General features: G+C 44.9%; 1 protein-coding gene across 2 annotated transcripts in view; it reads right to left on the bottom strand.

Moving 5' to 3' along the window:
* The window catches only part of B4GALNT3 (beta-1,4-N-acetyl-galactosaminyltransferase 3), a 140820-nt gene extending 116636 nt beyond the window's left edge, over positions 1-24184 (bottom strand). Inside the window, exon 1 of one of the 2 annotated variants that reach the window (XM_040462943.1) lies at positions 23970-24184. In XM_040462943.1, coding sequence (XP_040318877.1) covers positions 23970-24138 — 169 coding nt within the window. In that variant the 5' untranslated portion in view covers positions 24139-24184. The remainder of the gene's footprint in view (positions 1-23969) is intronic. The other variant, XM_040462944.1, reaches the window with a different exon arrangement.
* Positions 24185-24200: the final 16 nt, after the last annotated feature.

The following is a 24200-nucleotide window of genomic DNA, read 5'->3' as shown; positions in this document are numbered from 1 at the left end:
CTTCTTTCCTCTCGCTTCTTTCATGGTGTTTTTGTTTTTGTTTTTTTTTCTTTATCTTTGATTTTCTGAAGTTTGAGTATGATTCTCTGAGCTTCCTGCATCTGTAGTTTGATTAATTTGGGGAAATTATCACTCATTATTATTTGAAATATCTCTTCTGTTCCTTTCTCTCATTTGTTATGAAGAACATATGGTGAACATTATGCATATGTTGCACCTTCTATAGTTGTCTCAGTTCTTGATAATCTGTTCTATTTTTTTTTCACTCTTTTTGTTTGTTTGCTTTTCAGTTTTGTAAGTTTCTTTCGTCATGTCCACAAGCTCAGAGATTCTTTCTTTGGCCATGTCCAACTAATTGGCCCATCAAAGGCACTCTTCATTTCTGCTATGGTGTTTTTGAGCTCTATAATTTCTTTTTCATTTTGTCTTAGAATTTCCATTTCTTTGCCTACATTATCCATCTGTTTTTGCATGTTGTCTACTTTTTCCACTAAAGCCCTTAGCATATTAATTATAGATTTTTTATTTATTTAAAAAAAATTTCTTTTCAGGTGCCTGGGTTGCTCAGTCAAGCAACCAACTTCAGGTCATGACCTCATGGTTTGTGGGGTCAAGCCCCACATCGGGCTCTGTGCTGACAGCCACCCAGGTACCCCAAACATAGATTTTTAAAAGTCCTGATCTGATACTTTTGACATCTCCACATATCTGACTCTGGTTTTGATGTTTGTTTAATCTCTTCAAACTGTGTTTTTGCCATTTAGTATGCCTTGTTATTTTTAATTGAAAGGTAGACACAATATACTGGGTTAGGGGGACTGCAGTAAATAGGTCTTTGGGGATGTGACAGTAAGGTGTGGGGGAAGTATTCCACAGTCCTATGATTAGGTCTCAATCTTTTGGTGAGCTTGTCTATCTGGTCTATAACCCTCACTGGTGCTTCTCAATTCCCATTCCCTGCCCTTAAGTAGGACAGTATGACTAGAGCTGGCTGGAGTTGGGTATCTTCCTTCCTCCAGGGAGGTTAGGCCCTGGTAAAATAGTTTCTCCTTAGGGCAGGCCTTGTTAAGAAGAATAGACTGCTCTGGAATTTTTCACAGTGGTTCCCTTCTCTTCCCCTCGATGAAAGCACAAGGCGATTTTCCTCCAGTATTCACTGTGAGGACTTGGTAGAGCTCCTAGAGGTAAAACACAAATGTGGGAGGGCTCCTTTCTAAGTGAGTCCCCTGAAGTTTTTGTTTTGTTTTATTGAGATACAATTGACTTACAATATTGTCGATTTGATATATTTATATGCTGCAATCTGATTACCACCATAGAGTTAGCTAACACCTCTATTATGTCACATAATTATCATTTTTTGTGTGTGTGGTGATAACAATTAAGATCTAGTCTCCTTAGCAACTTTGAAGTTTATAATACAGTATTGTTAGCTATAATCACTACATCGTGCATTATGTCTCCCGCTGAAGTTTTTAAGTCTCAGACTTGTTCACATTGAGCCTCAATTACAGTTTAGGTTATCCTATGCTGGCACTGGTTCCTATGGAAGTTTCTGCTCCAGTATGTTTTGTTTTAAAATTAACCATACTTAAGTGTAATTCGTATACAACATAATGTACCCATTTTAAGTGAACAGTCCCATGAGTGTTGACAAATATATACACTGGTATAACCTCCACCATTTTGCCTCAGTTATTATTGTTTTGTTTTGTTTTGCTTATTTGAAAGAGTGAGAGAGAAAGAGAGAGAGAGAGAGAGAGAGAAAGAGAGAGAGAATCTTAAGCAGGCTGCATGCTCAGCACAGAGTGTGACACGGGGCTCAATCTCACAACCGCAAGATCATGACCTGAGCCAAAATCAAGAGCTGGACGCTTCACTGACTGAGCCACCCAGGCACCCCTTGCCTCAATTAGTTTATTCCACTGTTTCTGTGTCATAGTTTCTTCACATCTTTTGTTCCTAAATGGAATACCTGTAAACACCACTCTACCACAGGGGTCTCAATTTGCTGACTGCTCATGTCATAAAATTGGGCTCAAAATGGAGATAGAAACTTTATTTAATTAATCAAGTAATTTATCTATCCTTCATATATCTATTGAGCCTGTATCATTTCCCATAGCTGATTCCTCCCTTTCTCTCAACTTTAGCTGCCCTTGGACTGTAAGGACCTCTTTCCTCTCTCTGTAAGGAAGGTAGTAGCCTCTTCTCCTATCAGGCCAGGCTCTTTATCATGCCCTTGGCACATCCGTGCTTGTTACCTGTCTTCAAGCTCCCTTATCTCCATCTAAAGGCCCTTTGCACCATTTAAGTCCTAATTCAAATCCTACCTCCACCACAAAGCCTTCCTCCCCTAGCTAGATTTTATTTCTCTTACTTCTACCAGGCACTTGAGGACATAGTCATGCTCCCAATACCCTCAGAGCTCACCTTGCTTTAGTTGTTTTGAATAATCAAATTCACTTAAATATGGAATCAGCTGACAGCTTTCTTTGAAGTGGACATAATGCTAGGTTCTGGGCAATAGAGTGGTAACTAAGACACAAAACAGATATGTTTCTTGCCCTTATATAACACACTCTAAACAAGTGTAATAAGCTCCACTCAAGGTAACAGGGCTTCTGGTTGTTGGGGAAAACACTGTCAAGGGAATTAGTTATTTCTGATATACACATCCATCTCTGCAAGAACACCATAGCGTTTGGAATACCAACTGGGGGGAGTTCACACTTCTGAGTATCTCCTGCAGTTCACATATACCATATGATCAAATATTTACTGGATGAAACCAAACTCATGAGACAGGTACCATTGGGAAGGTATGGGGTCATTATAGGGGGCAATTTAGCATCCTCCAACACCACGCATTTTTTTTTCTCCATTTTCTCCTCTTTCCTTTCCACTTCATTGTCTCCTTCCTTCTCTGTTACTTGTCTCATTTCCAGTCTTTGCTGGCCTAACCCTGGACCAGCCTGGGGCCCAGGGTATTCTGGTCATTGCTTAGCTATGTACTCCCTTATCTTTTCATCATCCTTTATTTCTTAGCTCATCCCATCTGGAGAGAAAGTGGAGACCTAAGGGTTTTTACCTTGGCTACCCATGAGAATCACCTGAAAAGCTGATGCTTAGTTCCCCCTCTTCTCATATCTAGTTGATTGACTTGAGGTGAGGTCTTGGTATGACTAGGTCTTAAAGCTCCCCAGGCGATTCAAATGTGCAGCCAGACTGAGAACCACCAGGACAGATTAAGGATTTCAAAGCCTCCACCTTCTCAGATGAAGGTGATGGCCCCCGGAGATAACCATGGAACTTAGCATGTGCCAACAGTGGCACTGCTTGCACTAGGGGTGGGGTAAGGACAGATGCTTCATATCTCTAGCATCTCAGCTCCGGAATGACTGCCACTGACAAAGTTAAGCCAGCACCCTAGGGAAGGCAGGGAGAAGAGAAATTTGTTAATAGATGAATGCTCAGAGCAAGGAGGCAGACTGCCCTGTAAAACAGGAATCATGTTGTCTTGATGGGGCCAAGGGAAGAGGAGAAGAGGCAGTACCTGAAAAGTAGCTGGCATAGGATTAACTCTCAATAAATGTCGGTTTTTATGGTGATATAGTGTTTTTATTCAAACCATTTACACAAGAAGGAGCAGTAAAATTAGTTCCATTTTAAAGATGGGAAATAGCAGTTTAGAGAGATTACATAACTTCCCTGCCTTTCCATCCCCTACCCCACCCCCACAGGCCAGCTTTCTGTGCAAGTCAACTCACTGCATCATAGCATGTAATGGCTAAGATGTGAGTGCTCAAACTTGACTGCAAAGATTATTCACCACAAAATCTGCAACAGGGTAGGGAACCTCTGAATTTCAGTTTCCTTATCTGCAAAAAGAGGGTTAGATTCCATGCTTTCTGGGTTTCCTTTCAGTATAAGTCTACGATTAACCCAGGAGATGTGTCCTGGGACTGGGACTTGGCATTCTATAGCACGGTGCTGAAGAATGTCAGCTTCTCAACTGATGTCCCATGGCCCACTAGTGGGCTTCAGATGGGTAACAGATGTGCTGAATATCAACCCCTTGGGTTCCTGGGGCAATAGAACTCCAGGGCTGGCTGCATTCAACCACAAATACCTTTATCTCTCTATCCCCATATGGGATACAAATATCTTTTCCTGTCATTTTCTACATGTGTCAATAGGAAAAAGGTTGAGAAGCACTAAACCCAATTACTCATTTGGTGTTGAGTGGGAGGCTGGATTTAGTCCCTAAACCCAGGACAGGTTGGGGATACTCTCTTCTCCTTGTTGCCCCCAGCTGCCCCCTTTCAGACACCACGGACCCACTGGATTGGTGCTTTCTCAGTAGTTTCTGGCCTACAAAGCCATCTGGAAAGGGATAAAAGATAGAAATATCTTAACACAACAGGCCTTGGAGAAAGTGGCAGCCTCAAGGCCCTGCCCTCTGTGCAGAGAAAGCCTCATCCTAGGCCTTCCCAGCAGCTGAGGCAGAGGCAGGAATGTACCCGGGAGCAGACCTGGAGGGCTGTGCCCACGGCTCCCTGCAAGGAGACTTAGAACTCCCCGCAGGCGGCCAGGCCCAGCTGCCTCTGCCCAGCCACAGCTGCTGGCAGGGAGTCTCCAGGTCTAAAATTAGCCTCCAGCTCTCCACCCAGGCAGTTCCACCACTCACTCTGGCAGACGAGGCCCTGCGGTGAGGTAATGACTGGGAGCCTGTCTGCCCCAGGACAACGAGGGGTTAGGGGAAGGCAGCACAGAGCAAAGTCCCGCTTTCCCATCATGGTCAGCCTCTGGCTAGAATTGGGAAAATGGGGGAAGCAAGGGCATCTGTGTATGTGGGACTTGACTTTTTGCTTTGCTTCTGCTTTTCTTCCATGTCTGGACCTAAGGGGTACACTCTTAACTCAAGGTGCACCAAGGAAAGGAAAGCAAACTTCCTGAGAGTTTAAGATATGTCAAGTTTTCAATTTGTCACAACAACCTTGTAAGGTCAGGATCATTATTCCCACTATATGGAACACAAGGATGCTCATCAAATTAGTTGACCTAAGTCAGTGACCCTGTGAGGAAGAATCTAGAAGTATCAGCTCTCTTCTTTTAGAGGGGAAGTCTGCTTCCTAGAGGGGCACCTCCAGGGAGAGCTGCCTCCCTGAGGCAGAGCCTGAGCCCATGACTCACTGACCCCCATCTGTAGTTCCTCAGCTTCTGATGGTCTGGTCAGGAAACCTGTGGTTGGAGCTGCCAAAATAAGCAGCCAACTCTTTGGCCAATTCCTGGGCACAAGTTCCTCCCACCCCTGGGCTGAGGCGGGGAGGCAGGGGGTCAGCAGCTCAGAAGTACACAGGAAGAGTGGGTAGGAGGGCTATGGGAAGGATAGGTCAATAGGGCCTGTGGAATTGGTCCATGGTCAATAGGGCCTGTGGAAATGCCCCCCAAAGTCACTAAGCCTCTCCAATCAAAGGCGTCCCTGAGACCCTAACGATCATTATCCCAGAATGATCATTACTCAGGGGGGCTCATACCTCAACCTGTCCTTCACTGTCCCCATTGATGGAACCTGTCCTTCTCAAGTGAGTGGGGGAGGAGAGAATGCTGGAGGGGGAAAGTGGCAGAGGGCAGCAGTCTCTGGGATAAGAGCTGGGCCCAGGGCCCAACTCCCAGTCCTGTTTGAATGAGAAAGCAAGGTCCCACAGCTAGTAAGAGACTGGAGCCAGGATTTGAAACCAGGCATCTCTCTGAATCTCTTTTTTCCAATCTTTCTCTAGCCACTTCCAGCACAGAATCCTCAGTACTGGTGCAAATACCTTTCTTTGGGAATAATGTTGGAGCCGGAGGGGACCTCAAGCACAAAGTGACCAAGCCTTCTCATTTACAAATGAGAAAACCATGGCCCAGAGGGCAGAATTGACTTGTTCAAAGTCACAGAACCAGTTCATATCAGAACCAAGATGGAAATCCAGATCCCCAGACTCCCAGCCCAGGGCTCTTAGCCCTAACCATATGCCTAAAAGAAAAAGACCTCCAAGTTCTCTTCTGGCCCAAACACTCTATGATTCTATAACCTGGCTTCTACTTTCCCCCTTCTGTTATAACAGATCTCAACTGATCGTGCAACTCACCAGTGACTCTCCCTGCTCCTTAGCCAAACATGCTGGGTTCCTCTCAGGTTTCATTCTTCTGGACCTTTTAACTACACCTGACACATTTGCTCACCTTTTTCCTTATCAAGACTCCTTAGAAGAAAGAGCCCCTCCTCCACATTTCCCTAATTGTTCATTTTCTCTCCCTCACTCACTAGTTGTAGGCAGCCAACTGTCACCCTCTCCTTGCACTGCTAATGACAGATCCCCAGGGCTGCTCTCCCTACTCCAGCTTTGGCAGTGCAAGGAACATCAGCTTGCTGGTCCAGGGGAGGGCTCTTGGGCAAGGTAGAACAGTGACACCGGCAAAGCCATAGCCATGAAACAAAATACCCCCTGCAAGAGTTAAGTTACTAAAAGAGAGATTCTAGACTGCATACCGAGGCCTGCTGAGCTTCTGGGCCATCCCGAAGCCATGACTTAGAACCAAGAGCCCGCACACCTGAGTGAGCTTCCTTCCTCAGTGGACTTAGTAGGTTTGTGTGTACTTCTTGCCACCTCTTGCCTTTGTTTCTCCCCATACAAAGTAGGTAGCAGGCTCTACCTTCTGTGTTCTGAGTGAACTCGAGGACTCATCATGCTGGGTGCGTGTCAGTTTGCCACCCCCGTCACTCCATATGCATCCTTAGGCTGTGGCAGAGGACACCTTCCCAGACAGTTTGGAAAAAGAGCAATCTTCCTTCAAGGAGAAGCAAACAACCTCTGATCTAAAATGTGGCTGCAACCAAAGTTTCTCCAAGTTCTCAGGCGAAAAGTTCCTTGTGAAAACAAGGTACTATTGTTCTCCCTTCGCCTTCTGCTCCTTCCCTTACATGACTGGATCACGAAAACCCTGCCAGCTGGGGAAAGTGTTCACTACTCTGGAACTTTCCAAACCTTATTAGAGATATAAAGGGGCAGAAAAATATAGAAAAAAACAACCCTTTCTTGAGGACTTTTTTTTTTTTTTTGGTTTTAGAAGAAACTACTTTGGAGTTTTTTCCTCCTGCCTCTCAGACTTTCCAATTTCTAAATATACCAAGCATAATCATTTTGAGCAAACCAAGTTATGGGCAATATATGTTTATCTCATTAAACTAACAGAAAACGACTTCAGATTTGCAAGGGGAACTACAATTTTTTATAATTGTTTCCCTAAAAATATTACAATATATTGCCATTTCCCAGAAATTGAACCTCCCTATTTTTTGTATCAAGTCCCTTAGGCACTTTATGCTCATTTCTATCTCTCAAAGTGGTAAATACCGACTTCCACCTTAATACCTCTTAATTTGACAAGTGTTTTCCCATGACAGACAGGTGGTATTTCCTGAGAAATGTAATTAAAGCTTCACTATTGTAGAATGTCCCTTATGCAAATATTTTTCTAACTTTCAGGCATCAGAGCAAAGATGGAATTCTTAAACAACATGTTAAATCAAGCTTGAATATTAATTTTTCACCTCCTCTCTGTAGGCTTCCAAACATGTTCTGAACCCACTTATTACTACCTCTGCAATTTTTCTTCAATTTGTCATCCATTTCATCTTTTACCCCCACATAGAATTGCAGTAGTGGACTTCCATCTGCTAACTAAAACTAGGATTATGAAAACATCAGCCCTCATCAGCTTGTATCTTTCTCCAGAGATGAGAATAAAGGAGATGACTTTTTAAAAAATATGTACTTTGCTAACAAAAGATGTCACGATTTATGTGTTTCAAGACTCTTCTGATTTAAAATCAACTTCATCTATTCCTATTCTCCATCCCTTCTCAACTCCAGGGGGTAAGATAGGAAATCATAACTCCACTTGCTTTTTTTAAATTTATTTTAATGTTTATTTACTTTTGAGAAAAAGCATGTGAGCAACAGAGGGGCAGAGAGAGAGGGGGACAGAGGATTTGAAGTGGGTTCTGCACCAACAGCAAAGAGCTGATGTGGGGCTCAAACTCAGGAACCATGAGATCACGACCTGAGCCAGAGTCAGGCACTTAACCGACTGAGCCACCCAGGTGCCTCCACCTGCTTGCTTTTTTTTTTTTTTTTTTTTTAAAGAGGCTTTCCACTTCTTTACTAGAATGGGCTGATCTGAGGATGAGAGGGTATGGGGAATAAAGGAACCTGCTGGACTAAGAAATGCAGCATCTTGGCCTGCCCTTTGCAATATGAGAATTCAACACCAACAAGAGCTTCTTTACAGGCTTCGCTCAGGTATCAATCTTGATGCAGGGTGTCACTGGAGAAATTTCAGAAAGCCCACAAGTCACCCCCAACAGCAGCTGAGTTGGGCACATGCTCCACCCCCAGCCAGGTGACAATAACTTCAGCTCATTCACCGGCAAGAAAAGCTAAAGCAGACTTGAGAATGAGTTATATGCCTGCTTTGTACACTGTCAGATCGCTTGGATAGGTAGGAAAAAAGACCTCATGAAACTCAAACATTACAAAAAGCACTTTCCTTAAACAAAAAGGGAATGAGTAATGGCGTGTGTGCTGTAAAGAGCACTGCTCGGGCATCAGGGGTTCTGGGCCCGGCACTACTCTCCAGGCAGGTTGCTTAAAACTCTCCAGGCCTTAAATTCTGCATCGGTGAAATAAGGAGGTCGGGCAAACAGGTTACACTTTAAGAGGCAACTCAAATCACTTTATAGTGACTGTCTGTTGAGCTGTGTTGAGAAAGATCTTGAGACCTTATTTTGGCTCAGTGGAAGAATTACATGCTCTCTTCAAAATGTCTGCCATTGGCCTGGAATAAGAAATGCAGGGGGCGCCTGGGTGGCTCAGTGGGTTGAGTGTCTGACTTCAGCTCAGGTCATGATCTCACACTCTGTGAGTTCAAGCCCCGCGTCAGGCTCTGTGCTGACAGTTCAGATCCCAGAGCCTGCTTCAGATTCTATGTCTCCCTCTCTCTCTGCCCCTCCCCTGCTCATGCTCTGTCTCTCTCTGTCTCAAAGATAAATAAAAACATTAAAAAAAAGAAAGAAAGAAAGAAATGCAGGTATTTTTCATCTCAGAATTTAAAAATCTCCAAGATCCATTCCTGTCCTGGAATCCTCTAGGATATGTGAAAGATAGCTCCTAAAAACCAATCAAATGAGAAACAAAGGGGCTTTAAAACTGACAAAATCAGGGGCGCCTGGGTGGCGCAGTCGGTTAAGCGTCCGACTTCAGCCAGGTCACGGTCTCGCGGTCCGTGAGTTCGAGCCCCGCGTCAGGCTCCGGGCTGATGGCTCAGAGCCTGGAGCCTGTTTCCCATTCTGTGTCTCCCTCTCTCTCTGCCCCTCCCCCATTCATGCTCTGTCTCTCTCTGTCCCAAAAATAAATAAACGTTAAAAAAAAAATAAAACTGACAAAATGATTTTAAAAAATAGTAATTTAAAAAATGACAATAAAAAATGATTTAAAAATAGTCATTTAAAAAATAATGACAATAAAAATGATTTAAAAGTAATAATTTAAAAAATAGTGACAATAAGAAATTATTTTAAATTTATGTATGTATTTAGAGAGAGAGAGAGAGAGCATGAGCTGGGGAGGGGCAGAGAGAGAGGAGCACAGAGAATCCCATGTAGGCTCCACACTGTCAGCGCAGAGCCCAACACAGGGCTCAAACCCTTGAACCGTGAGATCACGACCTGAGCAGAAATCAAGAGTTGGAAGCTTAACAGAGTAAGCCACCCAGGTGCCACTAGAAGCTAACATTTATTAAACATTATGTATCCAGAACTGTTCTAAGTACTTTCTATGCATTATTTCACTAAACTGCCACAACAAAATCCCAATGAGGTAGAACAATTAATATTCCCATTTTACAGATAAGTAACTGGGGCATATTGAGGCTCAGTAACCTGTTTACTAAAGCACAGCTTACTGAGAATTGGAGCTAGGATTCAAATTCCAGTAGACTGACTTCAGAGAGTTGCTCTTCACCACTATGCTATGGTGAAGGAAGAAAAGGAGGAATAAAGACGCTGGCAGATGCATGGAAGACACAACAGCAACCTCAAAAGTTAAGGTAGAAAGGATGGCTGTGTCCATATGGAGGAAACATGGGCACAATGAAGCCTGTGCCAAGTCAATACAAGTTCACTACCTGCCTCTTCCAAGCACTCCACTAATGCTTGCGAGCAGGATGAAGCAGATGGCCATGACCAGATTCTTTGGAGCCATCATTGGCTTCTCTAACAACCCTAGTGGGAGTACATAAGACCAACCCAGATAAAGTAGAAATAAAAGAAAATATTTAAAAGAACCAAAGAAAATATCAACTTTGAGTTTCAGACAACTTAAGTGCAAGAGAAGTTCCAAAAATGGTGAAGGTCAACTGGCACGGAAGTAAGAAAGCCTTCAGGGAATAGATGGGTTAAAAGCACGGGTAGAGCTTTGAAAAAGCAAGCATAAGGAATATCATGAGACTGGACAGCAGCATTCAAGAGTCTGGAAGAAGACCAGCTCAAGACGGAGGAGACACCAACTCTGGTTCTCCAAGGACAAGAAGTGACAGTGAAGCTATTGCTCTCTGGACGGTTACTTCCAGAGTTTATACACGCTGTTCTCTATCTCTTACCAGTGGGACTGCTTCCTGACTCTCTTTCTCCCACCTAACATCCGTCCCCTGTAACCACAGTGAAGGGATTTAATTGGAAGGACATCCCCAAATCAATCAAACTCTGGGAAGTTACCATGTACCAGGTAGTGGACAAAGCACTCAAGCAGAATTCTTGGCTAGGGACCCATGGATAGGTGTCAGGGGCCTGTGTACCTCCCCAAAATAGCATGCAAAACATACGAGGGGGCAGGCAAATTTCTGGGGAGAGGATCCACACTTTCTTTATCAGATTCTACAAGGTATGCGAGCCACAAAAGGTTAAAAAACTCTGCACTAGGGAGACAACGGGGGAAAATGCCCAGGTCCAGCACTCTAGAAATTCACTATCCCATGGGGGAAGACAAACACAGACATAAATAACTCTGATGCAAGGCAGATTTTGATAAGTGCACTAATGGAGGTAAAAAAAAAAAAAAGCCATGAGGGAAGGGGAACAGGAGGGGAACAGAGGTTGATTCCAATTGCACTGTGGATAGGACATCCTCTCCCAGATCCTGGTTTTGGGATCCAAGTTTGTCCTGAGGAAAACCAACCACTACTACTTCTCCTCAGGCCCAGACAGAGCCTTTGACTAGCCCCTCTTTCTCAGGTACTCCCAGTGGAAAACTGAGTCTAAGGCTGACTCTATTCCTGCCAGGGAGGTGAAAGAAGGACATTGTTTTCAGGACAATGGGAGGCAGTAGGAAGAAGATGCTCAACCTGAGAATGAGCAATGACTCCCTTCTACATTTTTCCCTCTTTAACCCAGTTCCCATTCTCTAAATTCCTGAGGTACTCACTCATTTTGTGCTCAAGCATGTCCTCTACCCCTAGTTGTCTATTTTAGGTAAGTCATTTCTCAGAGCACTCCCTCATTCTCCAAGCTCGTCTTTTCTCTCACCTCTGTGCCCAGAAATTTTGTGCCATTACCATGTTTCATTTTCTTCCAAGAACTAATCACCATCTGAAATTCTTTTGTTGATTTATGTGTTTATTATCTGTCTTTTTTTCATGAAATTGTAAGCTCGATGACAGCAAAGGCTTTGAATTTCTGGTTCCCTTCAATATTCTAATATCTAGAACATTGTCTGGCACATATGAAGGGTGCAATAAATATCTGTGGAATGAATGTCTCCTGTTCCACTGTATTCTCCTGCAGGACCAGCACAATATCATAGCCCCAGAGAGGAGAATGTACGGAGAAATGAAAGTACTTTTTATTCATGAGAACATCTTTTGAGGTACTGATTGTGCAGAGCCACCCTTAAAATGATCAAGGCAGTGTAGCCAGAGAACCTCATGTGAAACCTACAACCCAACATTCTGTCACCTTCTACATCAATTTTACCACCAAATGCCGTCACTTCTTTGACAGGTCTCAACTATTCTCTGTCACCCTTCTCAACTAGACACTCACTGCCCACACTTTAGGTCGCTGTGATAACTACCTGAGTGGTCCCTCTATTTCTAAGGCATCCTGCAAACTTCCAACAGTTTAATCTACCTATAATCATAGTTCCCAGGACATAAAAGGTATTCAACAAACGTCTGAAGGATCAAAGTAAAATCAGTGGATGAAAATAATAAAACACTGTGTTCATCACATCAAATCCCTGCTTTAAAAAATCTAGGGGCGCTTGGGTGGCTCAGTCAGTTGAGCGTCCGACTTCGGCTCAGGTCATGATCTCACAGTTTGTGAGTTCAAGCCCTGCGTTGTGCCCTGTGCTGACAGCTCAGAGCCTGGAGCCTGCTTCAGATTGTGTATCTCTCTCTCTCTCTCTCTACCCTTCCCCTACTCGTGCTCTGTCTCTCAAAATAAACATTAAAAAAATTAAATTAAAAAAATCTATGTTGCTCCCCATCAAGTCCAAACTCAGCAGCCTGGCACATGAGACTCCAGTCATGTCACAACCGCTGTACCCACCTCATCTCCTTTTACCGTGTGAGCCTCTGTGCTACAGGATTACCTTTGCTTGTACATACAACTCCCAATAATTACAGGCCATTGGGGCTGGAAATGGTCTTAAAAATTCAAGCCAAAGGACTCCTCTTTGGGAAATACAGTGAAATACTAAGAAATGGTGGACAAAATATGACAAACTTCTTTTTATTTACATAGTGAAGCATCCCATAAAGTAAGAGAAATCTCTAGGGGCCAAAAAATGAAGAACTGAGGGGTGCCTGGCTGGTCCGGTCAGTAGAGCATCTGACTCTTGATCTTCGGGTTGTGAGTTCAAGCCCCATGTTGGGCATAGAGTTTACTTAAAAAAAAAAAAAAAAAAAAATGAACTGAACATCAGAGCAGCAAGCAGATACTAACACTCTGGCAGCTTCTTAGTTTGGAGCAACCAACAACTTTAGATAATAGATTATAAAAAATAAATTTGTTTTGGGGCACCTGGGTGGCTCAGTCAGTTGAGTGTCTGACTTCGGCTCAGGTCATGATCTCGCAGTCTGTGAGTTCCAGCCCCGCGTCGGGCTCTGTGCTGACAGCTCAGAGCCTGGAGCCTGCTTCCGATTCTGTGTCTCCCTCTCTCTCTGCCCCTCCCCCGCTCATGCTCTGCTCTCTCTCTCTCTCTCTCTCTCTCTCTCTCTGTCAAAAATAAATAAACATTAAAAAAAATTTTGTTTTAAGTTATTAAAACTGCAAGAATATAGTATTTAAATAGCATTTTAAAAGGAACTTGAAATAGAACCAAATAAAACTTACAGCTTTGAAAAATATAGTCATTGAATCAACTGAGAAAATGGGGTAATGCCTCCCTCTCGATTTCTCTTCCAAATTTTCTACCCTTCATTGGGCCTGTGCGGTTTCCCCTGCCTTCCCCTGGAAGTTGTTCACCTGAGATCTCCCCATCATCCTCTCCCTTTTTCCAGCCCCTCAACTCAGCCAAAACAAAAAAAGACAACCAAGAATTGAGATGCTCCATTAACACTTTGTCCCTGGTTCATGAGGGAATCCTCAATGTCCTCATTCTTCCTGCTAATCTTTGACTCAGAGGTGGTGGTGAGTGGAGTTAGGAGACCAGCTGTTTGGTGAGGGGAGGGTGTGCATGTGCACATGCCTGCATGCATTCACTTGAACCCAGGGTTGGCAGGCAGGGTGGAAAGGAGTGGATCAGAGGATTTGTAAGAAGATCTCAGCAGAAAGGCCTTTAATCTTTGAGGCAACTGCTTGTGTGGAGACCATGTTGTCAGAAATGACCTTGGAGACCAAGTAGCCAGTAGCACTGGGATAGCTGCCACCTCTTAGTTCAGGCAACTGAGTCATGGAAGGTCAGGGTCAGAATGTCCCTTTGACCCCTTGGTGACACCAGAGAGGTTCCAAACCTACTCCTGAAAGAGGCATCTCCTTCCACAGACTTTGAAACTGAAGCCCTCTAAAAGAAAAGGCACTTGGCCAAGGACCCTTGATAAGTCAGTTACAGAGCCAGGATTTAAACTATGATAACTGCCCAATGTTCCTGCCTTCCAGTCCTAGAAATCCTGCGTGCTACTCAGGGGCATGCAGCAGAGTGACAGGCTACTACTGCCAACTGCAGAGCTTGTGTGCCCTGACCATCCCTGACAGATCTCTCATTCTCAGCAAAATCCTTGACTTCTAGCCCACCCCTCCCACCCCCTAATGCAAATCTTTGCCAGGGATGGGGATAGAAAGATGGAGGCAGTGCCGAAGAAAAATAAGGGTGACTAAAAAATATGTATTTGCTGGCAGGTGCTGAACATGGATGGCCTGGGGACTGATGAGGACTGGGCACAGCTGGGACACGGACTGAGATGCTGAAGAAACACTGGCAAAGGGCTAGTTGAGGAATGTATCTATCCATCCTGCCTGCCCAGCCATTTTCTAATTCCTACCTGACTGTAAACACTCAGGGGAAGTGATGGGACCAAACATTCATTGAGCTCTTAATATGTACAAGGCTTATGTTAAATCCAACTGGGCACCTAATATGCGCTGGGCTCACTAAATCTTATTTAGTCATAAGAAAATCTCTACAGGGAAGGCATTATTGCCCCCGTTGCCCAGATGAAGCATCTGGGGCTTGAAAAGGACTAAGTACCTTATGCAAAGTCCTGCAACTAGTGAGTAACAGAGCTTGGATTTGAGCCCTGCCTCGTCTTCAAAGTCCATAATTTTTTCCAGGAACTATCAATGCTTTCTTCCCCAGTCAGTCCCCTACAAGAAAGTAAATGCTCCATAAACATTTTAGGTTTTAAAATGAATCACCGCTGCAGCCATTCAACATTGGGAAAATAAATAAAAATTGAAAAATACAAAAAAAATTGAAAAATACACATCACTCGATTTCTGGTTATTTACGTATCAAATCCTTGGTCTGTTTGGAATGTCATTTCTCTGTAACCACCCCACCTTTCTGTCTCTTTTTCCCTTCCTTGGGCCCTCTTCCCAGGTCTTGATACCACAAAGCACAATTCAACCTGCTATGGAGTAGGAGGCATGTATAGCCTCTGCTAAGCACCACAAGAACACAGTTTAAAAGAAGAAATTAGGGGTGCCTGGGTGGCTCAGTTGGTTGAGCATCCGACTTTGGCTCAGGTCATGATCTCACAGTTCGTGTTTGAGCCCCATGTCAGGGTTTGCGCTGACAGCACAGAGCCTGGAGCCTGCTTCAAATTCTGTGTCTCCCTCTCTCCCTGCCCCTTCCCTGCTCACGCATGCACGCACTCTTTCTCAAAAATAAAAATAAAAATAAATGAATGAATGAATGAATGAAACTGGTAGAGGAAGCAGATAACATCTCTTCCCTGAGCCTGTTTTCTCATCTGTTAGTAAAAGGGCTGGATCTCTGGTGGTTGTGACTTTATGCATCCATAAGCCACCTGTCTGGGCAGTGGCCACAGGTCTTCATGTGTATGGTCTCACCATTGGTCCAGCAGGGTGGGCATACAAGCTTGAGGTTCCTGGCCTTGTTGACCAGTCTCCTCAGTTGCTTTATCAGTAGTGATAGGGTGCCCCAAGCTTTATTGAATTTTCCTTGTATTTCTGTCACTATTTTTCACTGACACTGGCTAAGGCCCCAACATCTGTCAGTATATTCTAAGCTTTTAATGATACTCATAAAGAGGTGAGAATTTATTTCTGAATGTCATTCAACTTTTCAGCACCTAAATAAGCTAAAGACAAAAATAAAAAAAGATCAGGAAAATTATTTTTTGGCTTTTTTATCTAGAATTCTTGTTTAAGGTATTCCAGAATCCAGCATCTGGTTATCACAGCTTATTATACTTTATTTTTTTCTTTTCAACAATCTCTAGATCAAAGTAGTGGGATTACAGGTGATTTTTAATTTCTTCTTCATGTTTTTATATATACCACAGCACTTATATTGATTTGTTTTATGCCTTTGCTTCAGAAAAAGTTAAAGTGGTTTACAAGGATCATAGAATATAAGATGACATAAACTAGAAGTCATTGTGGGGTGAAAAGAAAAAATAAAGGTATAGGCATAAAATTGATACTAAGAGGCAGGTCACAAAGCCTTTTACACTTTTTTCAGGTGAACTAAAAATTGAATTCTAAAGTCTTCTAGTAACCAACACAAAGGAAAATACCTGGTGGTTATACAATTTATATGGACAATAAAAAAAATTGCTCAAAAGAAACATAGCTATTTCTCTCTCTCTTTTTTTAAGATTTTATTTTTTGGGCATCTGGGTGGCTCAGTCAGTTCAGCACCTGACTTCAGCTCAGGTCATGATCTGGCCGCGGTTCTCAAGTTTGAGCCCCACGTGGGGTTCTCTATTGTTAGTGGCAGAGCCTGCTTCAGACCCTCTGTCTCTGCTCTCTGCCCCTGCCCTACCAATGCATGCACGCTCTCTCTCTCAAAGATAAATAAACATTGAAAAAAAAAAAAAAAGAGTTAGGGAGACTGAGTGCTCAGTCAGTTAAGCGTCCGACTTTAGCTCAGGTCATAATCTCATGTTTCGTGAGTTCAAGCCCTGCATCAGCCTCTGCACTGACAGTAAAGAGCCTGCTTGGGATACTCTCTCTCTCCCTCTCTCTATATCCCTCCCCCACTGACACCCTTTCTCTCGTTCTCAAAATAAATAAATAAATAAACTTAAAAATGTATATTTTTTACTTTTAAGTAATTTCTCCACCCCAACCTGGGGCTCAAACCCACAACCCCTAGATCAAGGGTCACATACTCCACTGACTGAGCCACCCAGCTGCCCCCTAATGGACAGTTTCATAGGGCTAGATCACATAGCATTTAGGCTCTTGGTCTTCATTGGCCACTCCTTAAGTTATTGTATCAGTTGTACTGGGGTACCTACAGCACAAGAAAGTAATTTTACAGGAGTTAATGTGTTCTAGATACACAGCTGTCATCTGGTATGATGAACATGCATTATTTTTGTAATCATAAATATTAACTTTAAAATAAAGCACATATTTTTCTACACAAAGCATAAAAATAAGCTAAGTTAATCAGTCTGTCCTTGTGATAGTGACTGAAAGGGAATTCAAGGAGTGCTTCTGAAGTACTGGTAATATTCCGTTTCTTCATCAGGGTGCTCACTACACAGGTATGTTCAGTTTGTGAAAATTCAAGCTGTACACTTACATGTGTACTTTCTTTATATGTGCACTTTCCTGAACATATAAGATACTTCAGTGAAAAGTTACAAACAAAACAAAACAAAACAAAACACACACACATACACACACCCACACACACACAGAGCCAGGGACCACAAGGACGATTTGTATCCTTATTGTCTAAAAAAAATTGGTTTAAGGGCACCTGGGTGGCTCAGTCTGTTAAGCGTCCAACTCTTGATTTCGGCTCAGGTTGTGATCTCGCTGTTCATGAGACTGAGCCCCAAATCAGGCTCTGTGCTGACAGTGTGGACAAAGCCTGCTTGGGATTTTCTCCCTCCCTCTCTTTCTCTGCTCCTGCCCCACCCGCACGTGCTCACATGCATGCTCTCTCTCTCAAACTTAAAAAAAAATTTTTAAGTTGGTTAGTAGTTAAGAAATTTTTAAAAATTTAGCATAAAAAATAAATTACATACAAAAATATCACAAGGATAAAAATAATATTCATTCTTGCTTGTCTCATGGATACTTCTAACATTGAAAGCAGCACTTGTTAGAACCTAAAAGTCTGCAAAAATTTCAAGAGCTATCCATCATGGTTTGCTCAGAATATATAACATGTTCAGCCCAACGCCCTTTATATACAACATCCAAACTGTTCTCACCTTTTCCAGTAGTATTTTTTTTATATTGGGCAACATATAAATCTATTAATTGTGGATCACACGATTAAAGGGGTCTGAAAGCTCAGCTATACAGTTGGCCTGGTTTAGACCTCACCATCCTTGGATATAAGTAAAAGTGTTAGTGGAAAATAAAAGGGTAGGTTTTGAGACTGGTGGAACTTGGTACAGAACGAGACTCCAAGAACAGCCTCTAGGCCCCCTTCCAAAGCAAACTCTGCTATGGCGGCTGCTCCGCTCTGCTTCATAAAGCTCAGCACTAGAGGGCAAGACCAGGCTCTGTGGCCTGGAAAATTACTGCAGTGCAAGTACCAGCAGCTCCTAAAACCAGCACAGAAGTGGTTGCTTCAGAAGACCTCATGCTGCAAAGCAGTTATAACCATGCAGGGTATCTGAACAACTCCCAGGACAGGGAGTGGTAAGTAGCCTTAGCACCCCTGAGCAGGTGAATGGCGCTTCAACTTGGGACTGAGGGTCCCTGGCTGGCGTGGGCAGGAGAGGTGGCGAGGTGTTTTGCTGCAATTCGCCTGGTCATGTCAGAAGGAGAATGGAAGAGACCAGGGAAAGGAGAGGCCAAGTCTGGGTAAGGTCTCCTACTGCCACATACGGCGTTCCAAGTACAGACCGCACTGGGTCCAAAGAAAACACACTTATGTAAAAAAGCATCGATGGCTTAATTCTTACCCTTTGCATATGTGTTGAAAGGCTATTGTTGTTTATACGTATTATGGTACAAGGAACAAGAATTCCTAGGTTCTATTCTTGGACTGGTCACTGATAAACAAAGTATCTGCCAGTGGAAAATATCAGGTGCTTGGAAATTCGGAGCTTACCATCCATAACCAGGAGGTATTTATTCAAGTGCCTAGTGTGTGCCCAGAATTGGATAGTGATTTCAAGATGCACACAACAGCCAGGTGGCCAGGATGGCAGCATAAAGAGACATAAGTAGGACGCAGGAATAGGAATCAGAGGTGCCATGGGAATGAAGGGCAGTCCAGCCAGCACAGCATGAAACACAGTCCCAGGCCACCCGGAGGACAGGAAGCAGTTGTGCTTCCCTTCAACACTTACCTCTGCCTGAGTGTCAACCCTCAGCCACACCATCCCCGCTGTGCCCACACATCGGTCTCATTTGCTTCTCCTTCTCTGTCTGCCTGCATCTCAGGTTACTGTTCAGCCCTGAGTTACCTCTGCTACTAGAGGGTCTGTATCCTTTCCAGGTCAGAATGACTGTGGTAACCCTGACCCCAGGAGCTGACATCTGTGGGTGTGCCTGCTTCAGCCCATTCAAAGTCAATCAGAAATCACAAGGGCCAACCAGAGAGATATGTTGCAGATTTAAGGCAGCAAAAGCCGATTAATTCCTGGGCTTGAGAATACTTTGGGGTTCAGCAGGTAAACCTGGCACTAAAACGGAGACATACCAGACCCAGCCTTGTGAGATCTAGAAAGAGGCTGGTGCATGCTATCATTCTGCCCTGGCTCTGTGCCCAAATGCAATCTCTTGGCTCCAGCAACAAGTTAGTCCCAGCAGTAGGTCAATTATAGAGCAAAGAACCTAGAAACCATTTTAGTCCAGACCTCTGCCCTCAGGCAGGATTTAGCTAATCCAATCTGAACAAGTGGGTATAACTTGTTAAAACCTGCCAGAATGGAGAGTCTTTAACTTCCAATAATAGTCTGTTCCCAGGGCTGCTTTTCAGCTGGTACACACCAGTACAGCTGTACCAGTTATTAAAATTCAGAAATACTTTTTTTTTTAAATTTTTTTAACATTTATTCATTATTGAGAGACAGAGAGAGACAGAGCATAAGCATGGGACGGGCAGAGAGAGGGGGAGACATGGAATCCGAAGCAGGCTCCAGGCTCCGAGCTATCAGCACAGACCCCGACGCGGGGCTCACACCCACGAGCAGTGAGATCATGACCTGAGCTGACGTCGGACACCCAACCCACTGAGCCACCCAGGTGCCCCAAAATTCAGAAATACTTATGAACATGTTGGTATACAGTGAGTGCCCCAAGCCCTCTGAATGTCCCACTACCACCCTAACCTGTCCCCAGGAGAGCTTCGTGACTCAGCAGCTAAAGGGTTAATGCCAGCCACAGCAAGGGACCTTCAGTACCCTGTTTGTTCACGCATCATCCATACTAAAGTATCATAACACTGTTTTACCCTTGCCGGTTCCATCCTATAATGCTACCTACCCTATTCTAAAACTTTCAACTGCTTTTTCGTATCTACTGAAAAAATACCAGTCTTTGAGGTTGTTATTCAAAGTCTTTCATAATATAGCACCATCCTATATTCTCCCTCCTACTCTCTGCTTCATCAAACCCAGATGCTCAACATTCCCGAACATTAACTTTTCCTTGGTCTTTGTTTACCCTGCTTTCTGCCTGGAATGGCCTTCTCTTTCCATATCCATTAAAATCTTACCAACTCCTCAAGATCTCCTGCAATGCCACCACTTGCATGAAGTATTAGCTGAAAGCGCCACATCCCATTTCCAGAAGTGTCACAGCAACATCTAGATTCTATATTTGTAAAACTTAATGATTGTTTCATATTACGATTATTTTTATATATGCACCTGAACTCTCCCTAGAGAGACAGCTGTTGAGAGGGCAGAAACCATAATCTAGTCATCATTATATCTAAGCGACCTAGCACAATGCGTTGCTCGAGGTATGTGCTAAATAAATATTTGTTTAAATGAGTGAGTGAACAGCTCTAATTCTTTTGTCCAAGGGACCCATTTTCTATCTGTTAAAGATTTGGGTTGTTTTCCTCTAAAGTTACTCCAATTGTGGTTGTATCTCTTTCTACATATGGAGCCCAAATTGCACATCATCCATATCTTAAACTACTGGGTTATTCCATGAAGATGAAGCAGGAAGCATGCTCCCCTGTCATTACTTTGCCACCCTGGAGTTTGTGACTGCCATTTCTCCATACACTTCTTCCAGCATCAGATCAATGTACCCGTCACACAGGGACAGGCAAATGAAAGGTTCTTGGTAAAGGAGGCTGGCCTTAACAGATGACAGGAAGGCTGATGGTAGAGTGAGCTGGCAGGGACTGCTAGAGAAAGGAGGCAGGGTGGCTTGTTGGGAAGCAGAGCCAAGATGGGACTCTGGTTGCTGTGGTCAAGGCCACGGATGCAGTCCTGGGAGGGAAGTTTTATTGGCCTGGTTGCTGTTGGTATGCCAGGGTGTAAAGGAGGGAATGCTAGCAAGACTTTCCCTACCTCTATTTTTAAATTCCTCCTCCCCTGCTCTCCCTCCAGGGGAAGAGTTCTGAGCTGGGAGTAAGACCTATAGGACAAGAGAGGACTTTGATGAAAGATGTCTGGGCTTCTTTAAAACAAAGAAGGATGGGAAACAAGGAGCCAGAAACCACAGCCACTGTTTAAATCTCATTCCAAAAGGAAATCCAGGAAAAAGTAGAATATAATGGGACAGCCCAGCATGAAAACACCCTGCACAGCAGATAGGTTTCGGGGTTCTAAGAGGCTGAGAAGAGGAAACAAATGACCCATCAGTACCCAGGCTTGGGCTCTCTTTAAAAATGATAGTTGGGGTGGTACCTGGTTGGCTCAGTCGGTTGAATGTCTGACTTCAGCTCAGGTCATGATCTCGTGGTGAGTTGGAGCCCCATATCGGGCTCACTGCTGTCAGACTGTCAGTGCAGAGCCCACTTCGGATCCTTTGTCCCCCTGTCTGTGCCCTTCCCCTGCTTGTGTGCTCCCAAAAATAAATAAATATATATATATTTTTAAATGATGGTTAGAGAAATAAAGACATTGCTGAATTGGAAGCTAGGAACATTTTTCTGGGGAAGGGTCAGTTTGGGAAAGGAAACAAAGATTAAGGAAACCCAGTTGGTGGGGGGGGTGCCTGGCTAGCTCAGTCTGTAGAGCACATGATTCTTGCTTTCAGGGTTGTGAGTTTGAGCCCCACACTGGGTGTAGAGCTTACTTAAAAATAAAATTTAAAAAAAAAAAAAAAGGAAACTCAGTCAGAGAGTTAAGATTCATCCAGAAGGGAAACCAAACAGACCCAAAGAATTGATAGCCAAGGATGAGAAAGACAACAGGAGTTAGAAATCAGGAGCCAGCATGTGAGATTACCATGATGGCAAACTAGTTCTGGTCTCCAAGGAGAAAGCACACTTGAGGTAAGGGAAAAGTGTATTGGGGGGTGGGAGGGAAGAAGGGACATCATTAACTTCAGGGTCACAAAGCAACTGCTTTCCTCTGTTTTTAATCTGTGCAGAGGATCCCCCTGGTTACCACATTAACAAAATGGTAGCCACATTGAGAAGGGGTGTCCCAAGGAGAGAAGGGAGATCCTTTCCCAGGGCCTCCCACCTGCACACACTACAACTGGGCATGCCCACTTGGGACTGAGTGGCCACAGTATAGAAGAGTAGGCTCACTCTGTGTTTCAGAGGAAAGAACAAGGCTCAGGGGAGGGAAGAACAAGCTATGGGAAAGCAAATTTTGGCCATCAGAAGAACTCTCCAATTTGGAGCTGTGGGGCTAAGGCTAAGCAGAGCTGTCTTCATGATGTGCTGAAGCACAAGGCTCAAGCAGGAAAGATCACACAATCTAAGCATCCAGACTCCAAGGGACTCTGGAGATCATTTAGTCCAACTTTCTCCTACCTGAGAAGCTGTCATTATCCCCATGATCCTCCAACTAGCTAGTGGCAGAACCAGGAACCCCAGTCTCTTAACTCACAGCCAGAATTACTTCAACAGAGAGGTTCTGCCGTAAATATATGTCTCTACCCTGAACCAGCTCAATTACTGACCTCAGTAATTCCCTCTCTTTGGCCACTGGAGGAGGCAAAGCACCACACCCAACTCTTGCAGAGCAGTTGACACAAGGACCTGTCCAAGCACCTTCTCACCGCAATGTCATCACCACACCTTCACAACTTCCTGAAAGTGGGAAGTGAAGGTATGGAAGACAATGTGCTAGAACTCCTCAGGCTTGGGCAGGGAACCGCCTCATCTGGGAGTTTCTCCACTCCTTTTTCCTGCCATTACTGTCCTTTTACAGTCCCTGACACTTTCAGAGTTTTACTTTGTTAGCTCCATCAACAGTACATTGAAAATAACTTCGGATGGCCAGGCTGTTGAATTAAAACGAGGAAGAGGTCTTTCCCTCCCATTTCCCTAGGAGGAAACTGAGGCACAGAAAAATTAACTGGCTTTGTCTAAGTTAAAAAGAGGAGTAGGAATCTAACTACTGCCTGGTCCACCGTGTCGTGCATTGTCTCCAAGAGCAGGGTCTGGTGAGTTTAGTAGGTTCCGCAGCGTTCCAAGGAGAGCTTCTCATAACTAGTTGGAGGGATTGCCAGAACGAGGAGAGGGGTCGGCTCAGTAAGGAAGAGGAAGGGCCTGGGAGGGGGGCGGCATAGGGGAAGGGGGAGGTGAGGGGGGTCTCGGAGGTATGGTTAAAATAAAGAACCCCAGAAAGCGCAGCAGGACTGGAAACGGAGCAAGCCACAGAGAAGGCGCTGAGCAAAGTTTGGGCCGCGCTAACCGGAGCGCGCCGCCTCGGCGGACACCGGCCGAGGGCACCCAGGGCACAAATCCCCAGCCCGCGCGTGGACCGCGCGTTTGTCTCGCTGGGGGGCTGCAAGCCGAGCGCTCTGGATGGAGGTGCCCGGCGTCTCGGCCGGCATCCCCGCGGGGCGGGCGGGAGCCTCTCTCTCCACGCCGTCCTCCTAGGGGAGCAGCGAGCAGCCCCAAGGATGTCCCCGGCGGGCAGGCCCGGGCTCGGAACTCGGCGAACGGCCCCCCACACCCCCCTTCTCTCCCGGAGTAGGCAGCCGGGCGGCGCCGGGCACCTGGACACGAAAATGAGTTGGAAACCAGGTCTGAGCATGAGAGGCGGGTCTCCCCAAAGCGGGGGCCACCGTTCGTGTCTCCCCCAACCTCCGCGCCCTCCCCGTTCCCCCCGGCGCTACTTACTCCGATTCAGGGGGTTCCCGCCGACCTGGGCCGACGCCACCAGCTCCAGATAGAGAGTCCAGAGCCCCACGGACACCAGGGCGAGCGCCAGCAGCAGCCGGAAGCGCCTCCGCAGCAGCTTGACCGGGCGCAGGAGCAGCAGGAGAAGCGCGGCCCGGGGGCTCCCCATGGCGCGGCGCCCCGGCGGCCGCCGCCAGCGCGGGCTGCTCCGCACCCAGCCCCCGCCCCCCC

Source organism: Herpailurus yagouaroundi, unplaced genomic scaffold (assembly GCF_014898765.1).
Source record: "Herpailurus yagouaroundi ecotype Mexico unplaced genomic scaffold, PumYag 355, whole genome shotgun sequence".
In the NCBI taxonomy this organism is placed as follows: domain Eukaryota; kingdom Metazoa; phylum Chordata; class Mammalia; order Carnivora; family Felidae; genus Herpailurus; species Herpailurus yagouaroundi.
Note: the sequence above shows the minus strand (reverse complement) of the source record. Positions and strands in the feature narration are given on the sequence as shown.